Source organism: Hirsutella rhossiliensis (genome assembly GCF_020360975.1).
Source record: "Hirsutella rhossiliensis strain HR02 chromosome Unknown scaffold00003, whole genome shotgun sequence".
NCBI lineage: Eukaryota > Fungi > Ascomycota > Sordariomycetes > Hypocreales > Ophiocordycipitaceae > Hirsutella > Hirsutella rhossiliensis.
Window position 1 is genome coordinate 3,502,879 of NW_025408669.1, and position 11,598 is coordinate 3,514,476.

Genomic DNA, 11,598 nt, shown 5'->3' on the forward strand with positions numbered 1-11,598 from the left:
GGCGTCTTCATCTTTCTTTACCTGCTCCGAGGCAGCGAATCACCCGCTCATCACCCGCTCATCACCGACATGCGAGCGCAAAATAGGCGCTGCCTCCATCACACTCGACTTCAATCCATTCTTCCGATTCGCCTCGTTTCTCTGCTTTCTTTTCCCCCTCCTGCCAGTCCTCACTCGCCGAGTCTAGCGGTCTCCTCTTCTGAAACGCTTGAGACAAGTCAGGGCGTGCCGTGCACCACGCGTGCGACCCTGTTCCCCCCCTTTTCCTTTCGCCTTCTATAGCTAACCACGTACACGAATAGAGTCAAGCGATTACTTCCTGTTGACCATTCGACCGGGCTCAGACACACGCCCCGGCCCGCGAGCAGTCTACTGACCACGCGCTGGCGCAGATTGGACCGGCCGAGACTGCGTCGCGGCCAATAGACTTGGAACCGAAGACGCCTCGTTTGTGAACGAGAGAGAGAGCTGGAGCGAGAAAAGGAAGAAAAAAAAGAAGCCAACGGCTGTCGCTTAGACACATTCCAGTCGGCGCAGGTCCATGCATGTGCGGTGCTGCATGTGTGGGCTGCTCCTCGCATACTCGCTCATCCTTCTTGGCCCGCGCCCTCGGCTTGCATGGCCTTTTTACCTCTTGTCCTCAGCAATAAGACTGGGCGTGTCCTGTGCGAAGTGTGTACTGCACGTATGTATGTTGCGTCGGTGGTGTAACTCGACAATGCTTGAAACACCATGTATGCAAACTCCGGTTGCTGTTTCACCATAATCTCGACCCCACGGCCAAGAAGTCTGCTTCCCAAGAATAGGTCTCTTTGACTCTGCAGCAAGTTCCTGTACTATTAATTACTTCGTATACAAGGGCGGCAAAGCCATCGATGATCCGAGCAGGCCCGGACGGAAACTCATCACCTTTACTTTCCCCATCGACCAGTCTCTGGCTTCTCTACTCTCTACCCTCTGCTTTCGGGGCTTTCTCTTTCTTCCCTCCAGTCTTGTTCCTGCGTCTTCCTTCCCACCTTGGTTCCCGCGCCGCCTTGCATCCAAACCCCGACGGCATAAGCGAGCGGACACGCATTCTGCCGTGCTTGGCCTGCACCTCGAGCGTCACGCAGCCCGCATCCCGTCCTTTGCGAGTTTGAGTAGCCGAGCCGTCCTTCTTTTCCCCTTCTTTGCTTACTTCCTCTCTGTCTCTTCCATGGGCCGCGGGGAAATAGACTAAAAGCACAGCTTGTGTGATACGGCACAGAGCTTCGATATAGCCACCCATCACGGGATCCAGACATGCTGCGTCCGGACTCCGGAGCCCGAGTGCCACATGCCCATGGTCTACTAACACGAGCTTGCATTGCATCTCCATACAGGCATATCCTGATGCTGCATGTACCTGGTCGAAAGCCGTGTCCCGTCATCCGTGCCCGATGGCATTGCAGCATCGTCTGTCTCCAATCATCGAATCTGCCCGCCGCTTGCCTCGACATGGCAGGTCCATTCCTCGCCGGCTTGGCATACTCTCACCGTCTATCCATCGCAAGGTCCACCGAGCCACACGTGTTCGTCTCACGTCCAACGACTCGACAAACCTCTTGATCATGCGGCATCGACTCCGTGGACGGACGCACAAACACGTGTCGTCCCGCTTCTCTCCTCCATCGCGCCCTCTCTACGCCGCCGGTCCAACCCCAAGACACAGCGTGTCCTTTAGTCAAAGGCCTACCTTTTCTAGATGCACATATGCAATATGGACCCGGTGACGTAGCCATGAGCCGAGTTCCCTGCATCGGCATCCTCGACTCCGCCTAACCTCCACTTCGGCCCGGAACCCCTAGACGTCTTGGCTGGCATACTCGAACCGTGACCAGTAACAGTCTTGTTACGAGCCCACCGCATGATATCACGGCAGGCAGCAGCTTGGACTCTGCGTCGAATATTTATACGAGGAGCCATGCATGTCCAGCCCGCTCCCCCACTTTGTCCTCGATGGACTGTGGACCGGTCATGCCATGCAGGAAGAAAAGGACTCCTCGGGGGGCAGCTCGTTGAAATGAAGGCGGATGGCTCGGCGCCTTGGCCAAGCTTCGCTTCCAAGACGCATCAAAGCCAGAAAAGGAAGCCGTTCTGCATTCCGCACTCGGTCCTCCGCAACTCGGCCGCTCCCTGCATGCCGGGGCCCGGGGCCGGGGCCGGGGCCGGGGCCGGGGGCCGCAGGGCCAAGAGTCCACGAGTTCACAAGAGATGAGGCGAGGATCGACGACATGATGGTACTTGGCCGCGTGCAACTGGCCATGGAGTAACGGGGACTTTCGCCATCTCTAGATCGACAGCCGGCCCTGCTACACCGACGTCGGCTGCGGCCTCCCCGGCTCCGCCTCGTAGCAAATCCGCCCAGCCGGCAATATTACCACCGACACCAGCGCACCGCCCCTGACCTCAGGATAATGATGCGACCCCGGCCCGGGACTCGTCCATCCTGCGCCCTGCCAGCCCTGCAAGCCTCTCAGCTCCGGCCTTCCCTTCTTCTTCTGCTTCCCGTCGTCGTCCGTGTCGACCGGCACCACGCAGTTGATCTCTCCGTACGGATGCTGGTGGTACTCCCCGCGCAGCACCCCGTCCTCCGGGCTCTCCATGTACACCGTCGTGATGCTAAAGTACCGCGTCCTCTCCGATGGCAGCGCAATCTTGCCCCGGCGGTACTCGGGCCCCGTAATCTCCGTCTCGGCCACCCAGCCCTCGCGCAGGCCTTGCCGGATGTACCGGCAAAAGTCTTGGTAAAATTCGTTTCCCGGGCCAAAGTCGCGGTTCAGCCGCGCCTCGAGCTCTTGCCCGGGTGTCCTGGGTTTCATGCCTTGTCTTTAGTGTCCAGTGTGCACGGCGTTGCGCTTCTTCATACACCACGGGGGTCCGAGAGACAGGGAGGAAACAGGGGCAAGCTGACAAGTCTTTGACCACCTCGAAAAACTCACAGCATCGCGTTACAAACTGCTCCGCCGTGGGCCATCTCGCCAGATCCAGCACGGCTGTCTTGTCGCTGCTGGTCGCACCCATCTTGACGAGTGACCCCTCTTGCGAGTATGATTGATCGGGTTCGGACAAGACGACGGCTGGCTTCAAATATATATATGGAATAGGTCTGTAGCTGACGTCGCTCAAGGCCGACTGGCTGGGCGGGGAAGCTGTCCTTGCGGCTTACATATCTATCTTAGCTTTGCCGCGCACGGCAGTTCTAGCCGGCAGTCGCGTCTACAGGCACATGTGCGGCTCGGCCTCGTGTGACCCTTTGCCGCGTCCATCTGCGCCGTCAGCGTAGTTCCCTCCGCATGGGATTGTAACCCATCCGCACATACCCGCGCCATCGCGTGACTTCCGCACGTGTCTACAGAACAAGACTCCCTCTTACAATGTCGCCATCCGCACCACGCCGTCCTCCACTTGTAGCATCGGGGGCTTCCCTGGCGGGCTGCGTCCGTTTCTGTAGCTCCAAAGGCGGCTCAGCTCTTTGACCTTGACCTTTTTTTCCGCCCTTCTCGTGTTCGCCATGGGAAGGGATGCGTCGCTCGCGTCCGGGTCCCGCGTTCCAACGTATGCGATATCGAACGCCTCTCGGGTCTTGTCCATGGCCACGTCCTCGTGTCCCAACCTGATGATCTCCTCCATAAACTCGTTCTCATCGTCGGCGCCCACGAATTCGCCCGTCTCAGGGTCCCGCTTCAGGGGAAACATGCCGTCCAGGTAGTGCTGGTTCAGCAAATGCCCGCCCCTGCCCGTGGAGCGTTGGAAAAGCCGGCCGAGAAAACGAGGGAGCTGCGGCGAGCCCATCTTGTTGGTGGCAAAGTGAAGGACGCCCCACAGAGCGACAAAGTCGGTGCTGTGCGCATAGTGCTCGATGTGGCCAATGGCCCTGTCCTTGGCCGCTGACAGAGTGCGCGAGACCGGCAGCGACGGCTCCCTCAACGGGGTTGCCGGATCTTGCGTGGTGAATCCGTTCTTGACTTCGGTTGGGCTGCTGGCAGGGCTGGCAAAGCCCGACTCGGTCAGAAAGGTGTTGATGGCAAGGAGCGGCTTGGACTGCGTCAGGGATTGAGAGAGAGCGTGGCGATGCGGATTGTTGAAGTGATTGGCGGCATTGCCGAACGTGTACACCTCGAGCTTGGCCAGCAAATCCTGCGGCATCTCTTGCAGCAACCAGTCGAGGACCAGGCCGCCCTCGATGCCGCCCTGCGAGTGCAAGATGAAGACGACTTTTGATTTGCTCGGATCGTAAAGAACGTTGCGGAGGGTCTTGAAGCAAAGCCGCACGTCGGCCGTGGCGTAGGTGAAGTTGCGCTGGATCAGACACTCGATGATATCGAACAGCATTCCACTGGTCCGGTTGTGTATGCCCATGACAGGGCGCCCAAAGGTGAGGGCCAGGCGGTTCAGGTTACTCTTCATCCAGTGCTCACTGGGACGGGGTTTCAGTTCAGGTGCTTCCTTTGGCTGGCCACACATCTGGCCCCAGACATTCGGCGCGGGACCCAAAGACTTACCCGATAGTGACGCCGTTGAGAAACACCCACTGCTCGTGTGCGTGTTCGGGCCGCTCCCTGGCGTACTTGGCGTCTGAGTGGAAGATGAAGCCTGGTCCATTGAGCAGCTTGCAGAGAAGCCAGTTCAACAGCAGAAAGACCGCCACGGCGCCGGCCGCGGCCCAGATGGGGAGCAGGACGGCGAGCGGCAGGGCCAGGATGAAGAAGAGCTGGAAAACGGCCAGGATGACATGGACAAGGACGCAAAACAAGTTGGGCCAGCTGGGGTACAGCTCGGCCAGCTCGCCAGAAGCCCACAGGCCTATCGGGGACAGGACCCGGGGCAGGGCCCACGAGTAGACGAAGAAGTAGTAGATGTCCTTGACAAGGAGACGGGTTGGCATGTCCGTGTATGCGTAGTTGATGACGGACGTGCCGCCGATCTGCGAGCGGTAGAATTCGGTCACCGCGTCCATGATGATGCTGGCGAGCAAAGGGCGTCGGGCAAGTCGCAAGAAGCAGGGCAAGGACGGGAGAGGAGGGCTGGGAGAGAACGACGCGGTCTTGATGGTCGAATCATGGCGGCAAGCGCATTCTTGAAGCCAGCGGCGACGTTCTAGAAGGCGACGTCTTTTCCAATGAGCGACGACGGCTTTGGTTGGCTCTCGACTCGCCAGGCGCCGACGAGTCACACGCACGAGGCGTGCAAGCCCGGAATGCCCAAGGAGCGTCGGTCAACCCGCGACTCGGTAGCACAACCTCGAGGTCAGCTGCGAGTTTTGTCGCGCGGGTGTCATCTGGTAAGGCTGGCGCGCCCAGAGACGGAAAGGCGCACAAACAGGGACAAGCGCCATCTCGTGACCCGCGCGGGAGGACTGGTTTTTGACTGGTTTTTCTTGCTCTGCAGGGGATGGTGCAGACCATCCATGGCGTCTCGGTAGGGCTCTGTCGTTGCCTTCATGATTAGGCAGTAGCAGTTGTCAAGGCAGAGCGCGTAGCTGAGGTGAGAGGGGCACAAGGCTAAACGGTGGTGAGCAATTGGTTTTTTTTCTTTCGACGCACGAAGCTGATGATGATGCCGAGACGCTGGGCAGACACGGTGTGGAGAGGAGCCTGGTGAGATGAATAGGCAGCGACTCTACTTTTCGCCTATGTTCACACACACTCTCAAGTATCTTCCTACCAGCACGCCCCAAGGGAGCGTAGGGCTGGCTGCCGTCGTCTCCAACGCCCGGCCTCGATTGCTCACCTGCAGGGAAACATTTGACGTGAACCGGCGCAGAAGAGGATGGAACGACGCTTTCCTCGTGCACATCTGCATAACACTTGCCTCAGCTGAGGCAGCTCCCTACCCATGAGCCCATGAGAGCCTCACCCGGCTCTCGCCCGCCCATGCGACATGTTCCAAATGGCGTAACTCGCAGGTCTGGTGAGAAAACAAGTACTGTACAGTACCTCGACCGACGCATCATCTATCCTCAGTACTCAGTAGTGGCTGCACAGCTGAGACAGGTGGCGGGCTATCCCAAGACTCGGCATCTCTACCCGCATGCTCTGTTCCCCCCTACACAGTACGACTCATGTGCTAACCTGCACCGTGCTTCATGTTGATATCTATCGGGTGTAGAAACCTATCCGTCACGCCGCAACTTACAGGTGCCCGGTCCCTTCCAAGACCCCGAGTACTGTACAGTTGGCCCCCGTCATAAACAACACCTGTCTCATCATAGGGGCTCGGAATATGCCCTCATATTCACTCTGGGCTGTGTAGTTCGTATAAGTCATGTTCAGCCTCGTGTACGCAGGGACCTTGGCTAGCTTGTAAGCAATGGACCGGCACAGCACTCAATCCCAGCTGGCCACCCACCATGTACCGCATCTGTCCCATCTGACATGTCCCTTGGGTGTGTGAAGATGACGGATTCCCGTCACGCCGCCTTCTGCCGATCTGCCCGAATCCGAAAACTATTTCAACCAGTTTGCAGAGAAATTAATTAAACACCATCCACCATCCGCAAAAGGCCGTTAGCCCGCCCGGATTGTCCTTCCGCATGGATCTCCCTCATGCAAGAACAGAACCGCAAGCGGCCGCATTGGCTGCCCAGGGCTATGGCTCGCATGAGTCCAGGTGCAGGGTACCCTGCTAACGGTACCTGCCGTCAAACAAGGTGAGCGCCCATCTTGGTCAGCCCAGCTGTCCTTGCAAATTGAGTGATGCATTCCCGGCCAAGATGGCGGCAGGCAAGCTGACGGCTCCATTTCATTCTCCATGGTCCTGTTTTGGTACGTAGCATGATGCTCAAGCACAGTCGTGGTGGGATGGACCGGAACAAGCATCCTCCAAGAAGGAGACGGGAATTGCACGCACGGGCTACTCTACTGTACGGTGAGTCTGTGACTGCGCTCGAGAGCCCATCCGCCTGCAGAATCGGCAGCGGCAGTTGGGCGCAAGCCGTCCGTGCCGCGAGGCAGATTGCCGACGCGTGGCACGAGCGCACATCGTGCCGCCGCCGCCGCCCGCTGCTGTGTAACACGAGCCCATCTCGAGTCTCTTTTCTCCCGAGCAATCCTACGACGGCTGGCAAACACGCCCCTTGGGGAGGCCCAACGAGCCTCGACGGCGCTCTTCACCGACAAAACGCCTCGCCCTAGCGGTGAGTACACCGCCCTGCTTGAATCCCCCGGGCAGACAAAGCAAAGTTTGCCATGTTTGCATTGATTCGCGTTGCCGGCGTGCCATGATAATGCCGGCGGCTTTCAGCTGGCACGGGTCCCCCGGTGAGGCTATCAAGATGTGCAGCACAACCCCTATTCCGTACTGGGCTGCGATACGACGGGCTTCGATACGATGGGCTGACGACCGACCCGACTGTGTACAGAAGTGTTACAGCACCGTCCCCCTGTGCACCGACCTGTCCGGACACTCCGTGCTGGAATTGCGCGATTTTCTCTCTCGGCCGTCACGTGATCGGGCCGATTGAGCAGGGGGACGTCGACCGGTTCGGGGCTCTGCCGCCGATGTCTTGACTCGGGCTGGCGGGCCCTGAAAACGGGTCCTGAAAACGGGCCCCTGAGCCGCGCCCGGTCCGCTCCCGACTCCCGAAGCCATGGTATCCTGGTCTTCAAGCACAATCACCAAGCGAAGCATGTGAAAGTGTAGTAACTTAATCTTGAACGGCACAAGCTTGACAGCGAGTGCATGATTGATAAATGTCTAACCAATTTTTCACCACGATTCCGCTCGTTCATGATGAACTTTTTGACACAAAACTCCTAAACCCCATGTCTAGCTTCCACGCGTCCGGTACAAGCCTGTCCCAAACACCGAGAAAAAAAAATTCTAAAGCAAACAGCGACGTAGCCACAGGTTTTCTACCTTTTGGGCTGACGCGGCTCTGGGGCTCTTCAATCCCCATTTCAAACGCACCGGCGGGATATACCGCGATGGGCAGCGGTTAGCGCGGTTTGCCTGTGCCTGCGGCGGATCCGTCCACCGGAGGGAGCACTTCTATTCGTCATGTCTCATGTCGTGCAAGTTGCCAGCCATCTTTCAGTCCCTGGACTTGTGCATGCTGCCGGTGACGTAGTTTTCGCAGCCCAGCGCATTGATGGTCGCGATATCGTGGGTGTCCATCCGGAAGTCGAAGCTGTTCAAGTTGCTCTGGATGCGGCTGGCAGTCAAGCTCTTGGGGAGGACGACGTTGCCCCGAGCGGCGTTCCAGTTGAGCAGGATCTGGGCAGGAGTCTTGCCATACTTGGCCGCGATGGCATTGATGGTTGGGTCTTCCAGCTTGTTGCCACGAGCCAGAGGAGAGTAGGCCTCGATCAGAATGTCGTTCTTGTTGCAGAGCTCGACCAGAGCCTCACGCTGGCAGAAGGGGTGGACCTCGACCTGGTTGACGGCGGGAACAACTCGGGCATTCTCAAGCAGGTTCTCAATGTGGGCGGCACCAAAGTTGGAAACACCAATTGACCGGACTTTGCCAAGCTTCTGTGCCGTCTCCAGAGCGCGCCAGCTCTCGAGGCGCTTCTGCTCGTTGTCCGCGGGAGAGTGGATCAGGTAAAGGTCCAGATAGTCGAGACCAAACTTCTCGAGGGAAGAGCAGAGAGCATCAAACGTGGCCTCGTAGCCGTGATCGGCGTCCCACAGCTTGGAGCAGATGTAGACGTCCTCGCGGGGAGTGCCCGTCTTCTCGAGCCAGCGACGGATGGCGCGGCCGCAAGCCTCCTCGTTGGCGTACCGGGCTGCCGAGTCGATGTGGCGGTAGCCGGCGTCCAGCGCGGCGGTGACAGCGACCTCGGTCTCGTGGCCATTGGGCGCCTTGTAGACACCGAGGGCAACCTGAGGGATGACGTTGCCATCGTTGAGCTTGATGGTGGCAACGTTCAGAGGGCGGCTCTGAGTGCGCTTGGAGACGACAGCCTTCTTGACAAAGTACTGACGCTCGGGAGAGGTCTCGGGGGTAATAGCGGAAGGGGCCATGATGATGGATACTGGGTTGGAGGTGGGTATAGGAATGTGACGACGGCCAAGGAGATATCAAACGACTTGCAACGGGGAGAAAACAAGATGAGCCAGCGAGGTTATATGTACGTGAAGACCAGGGTGTATATGTATGCAACGACGTCGGGTGGGAAGAGAGTAAAGGATGTGTGAGTGAAATGGAATGAATCAACAATCTTCAGCAAGAGGAAAGGCGGGTTTCGCAGAGACCTTAAATAGTTTGTCGAAGCCGGTCGAGCAGCTCCTTGAGCAGCGTCTCTTTGACTCTCCTGAGTCGACATTTCTTGCAGCAAGCGCCAGGCCGGGCCTGCCGCGATCCAAGGGAGATCCCAGGCGGGTCCGCGTTGTTGCCCTCTACCCATCCATCATCAGTTAACACCGCCTCCGTCATGTCGGGACACCGTTGTGGGGCCCGCAACATGCACTGAGCGGACCGTCCGTCCTCTCAACGAGTCAGCCCGAGCGTTGAGAGCCAGGCTAGACGGGAGCGCACGGTACGTGTGTACGTGTACGGTACGTACAGCCAAGGTATTTCTGGAGCCTCGTCCCTTTCGCGAGATTGGGTACCCGGGTGGTGGCGGGGGGGGGGACGGGGGAGTGCTGGCGATAACGCATCTGCGGCATTTTATCGGAGGCTCCAGCGTTTTGTTGTCGTGTCTCCCGCGGGCGGCGTTGTCGCAGGACGGTTTAACGCAATGGAGACCGTCGTGAGGCAGGATGACGATTGTCGGTGGAGCCACGGTCGCTAGCCCGTGAGCGTCGACGAGGAAGGCATCGATCCACCCGCTGAGATGGGGACCCTGACCATTACCTTACAGCGAGTGAGAGGTCAGAGAATTGGCAAACATGATCCTATTTTTCCTTCTTTGCTGGATTCCGGTAGCGGGTGGGGCGCGACTGCTTTGTAATTTCAGTATTGACTTTTCTTCGCAACCCTCTGAAGACGAAACAGGGGACGAGGCCGGGATCGGGTGATTGAGTCGCTTGACAGGACCTTGATATCTCGCGCGGAATCGAGGTCCAAGAGGAGGAAAAGACGAGCAGGGAAAGCAGCGGAGAAGGGCCTCCTTGGACGAATTGGCCAAGGACCAAGGTGATTGCTCCAGGACCAGTGTCCTCAGACCCTGCACGTCTGAGTGCAGAGGAAGAGATGAAGGCGAAATTCTCCGAGCGGCGCTGCGTCTGCACGCTACGTACACGGTACCAAGTACAGACGTAGAGGCAGCCTGTTCCTGCCAAGGCGAGGGCGTGACGTCTGGCAGGCGGTGGAGGGCAGGCCGTGTACAGTACCGGTACATGCTCAGCGCAGTAGGTACCTGCTGCGTGGCGGATGCAGGGTGCAGAGGGCCGTACACAGTAGATGCCCGAGGCCCAATTCACACGGTTCCTCAGCGCATCGTATACTATCAGCCTCTCGTTTGCTGCCGCTGCAGCCCAGATCCTGCAGCGCCAACAGCAGCATCTCTCCGAGGCTCTCTTCGCGTCGTCAGGGCAGTGCGACTCCTCACGCGGCAGGCAGTTCGTACAGTACCTCGACCATACCGTCTGCTGCCCTGCTTGGGTAAGGTAAGGTACGAGGCATGGGTGCAGAAAAGATGCCCCTGTTGCTGCCGAGAACCTGCATGCGCAGTACAGTACAAGGCACGACCCGCCCCCTTTTCCGTTCGGGCCCGGGTACCTGGACGCTCGCAGAAAGGCACTGCATGTGCTCCGTGTTTTTTCTTCGGGATCTCTTGCCCGAGAGTTTTCAGGTCCTCTGGTGTACTGCGGCACTGAGTAGAGGCCAAGTATCAGAAATGCAGACCGGGATGATCAAAGGAAGGGGGAGGGACCCATGCCGGTACGTCCCCCTGCACGAAACCCAGAGGGCGGTACGTATCTCCTACGCGGCGAGTCGGAAGGACAAAGAGCATGCGCGAGTAGGCCGCCTCTGATTGGCCCGGGACGCATCAACCTAATCTCCTCCTGCTTCTGCGACACCGAAAAAAGCCAGGTCGGCCGATGATCCACTTCGTCTCGAAAGCATCTCCCTCCCATCGTCACCATGGCCTTGGCCGGCTCCGAGGCCTCTTAGGCCCGCCCTCGCCGGCGCAATGACACGTGAAGGTGGGCGACCTTGTCAATCTGACGTCAAAGCCTCCATGCAGCGCGTCTCAAGACGGCTTATCGCAGTCCCAGATGCTGGCCCCTGGATATCGACCCGGGCGGCCGCCAGCGCGGTCCGAAACGAGGTGCAAACACTTGTACAAACACGCAGGGATCCATGTTTGCTTGTGCGTGCGGTACTGTACACGCACACATGCGTGCAAGAGACGCGAATGTCTCATGGCTGCGTCCAAGTGGGCCCAGCCGAGAAGCCTTGTCAGGCCTCGTCGAATTTCATCGCCTTAATGCCATCTGCGCTTGCGCTATGCTTTGCCCTCCCGACCTGCGCATGCGTAGCGCCCTTGCTAACCAACGCCCGCCCGCGTGGCCTGCTCAAGCCCAGCTGAGCTTGATTTTCAAAGATGCCATCCGCTTACGCCCTTGTCCAGTCCTCTGGCCGCAACGACGACTCCATCAACGCAGTTTTGTCCCCGTTGCCATGGAAGC

General features: G+C 58.7%; 3 protein-coding genes across 3 annotated transcripts; all 3 read right to left on the reverse strand.

The window, feature by feature from the left end:
* Window positions 1–2,330: 2,330 nt before the first annotated feature.
* Window positions 2,331–3,042, reverse strand: HRG_03468 (p-hydroxylaminobenzoate lyase; the record flags this gene model as incomplete). Its single annotated transcript, XM_044861939.1, has 2 exons — window positions 2,331–2,842; window positions 2,961–3,042. The coding sequence occupies 2 exons, from the start codon at window positions 3,040–3,042 to the stop codon at window positions 2,331–2,333; spliced, it is 594 nt and encodes a 197-aa protein (XP_044722965.1).
* Window positions 3,043–3,390: 348 nt separating this feature from the next.
* On the reverse strand, window positions 3,391–4,978 carry HRG_03469 (alpha/beta-Hydrolase; the record flags this gene model as incomplete). Its single annotated transcript, XM_044861940.1, has 2 exons — window positions 3,391–4,438; window positions 4,524–4,978. 2 exons carry the CDS (start codon window positions 4,976–4,978, stop codon window positions 3,391–3,393), a joined length of 1,503 nt encoding a protein of 500 aa, XP_044722966.1.
* Window positions 4,979–8,052: 3,074 nt separating this feature from the next.
* HRG_03470 (aldo/keto reductase family domain-containing protein) lies at window positions 8,053–8,985 on the reverse strand (the record flags this gene model as incomplete). Its single annotated transcript, XM_044861941.1, has 1 exon — window positions 8,053–8,985. The coding sequence occupies one exon, from the start codon at window positions 8,983–8,985 to the stop codon at window positions 8,053–8,055; it is 933 nt and encodes a 310-aa protein (XP_044722967.1).
* Between the last annotated feature and the right edge of the window lie 2,613 nt (window positions 8,986–11,598).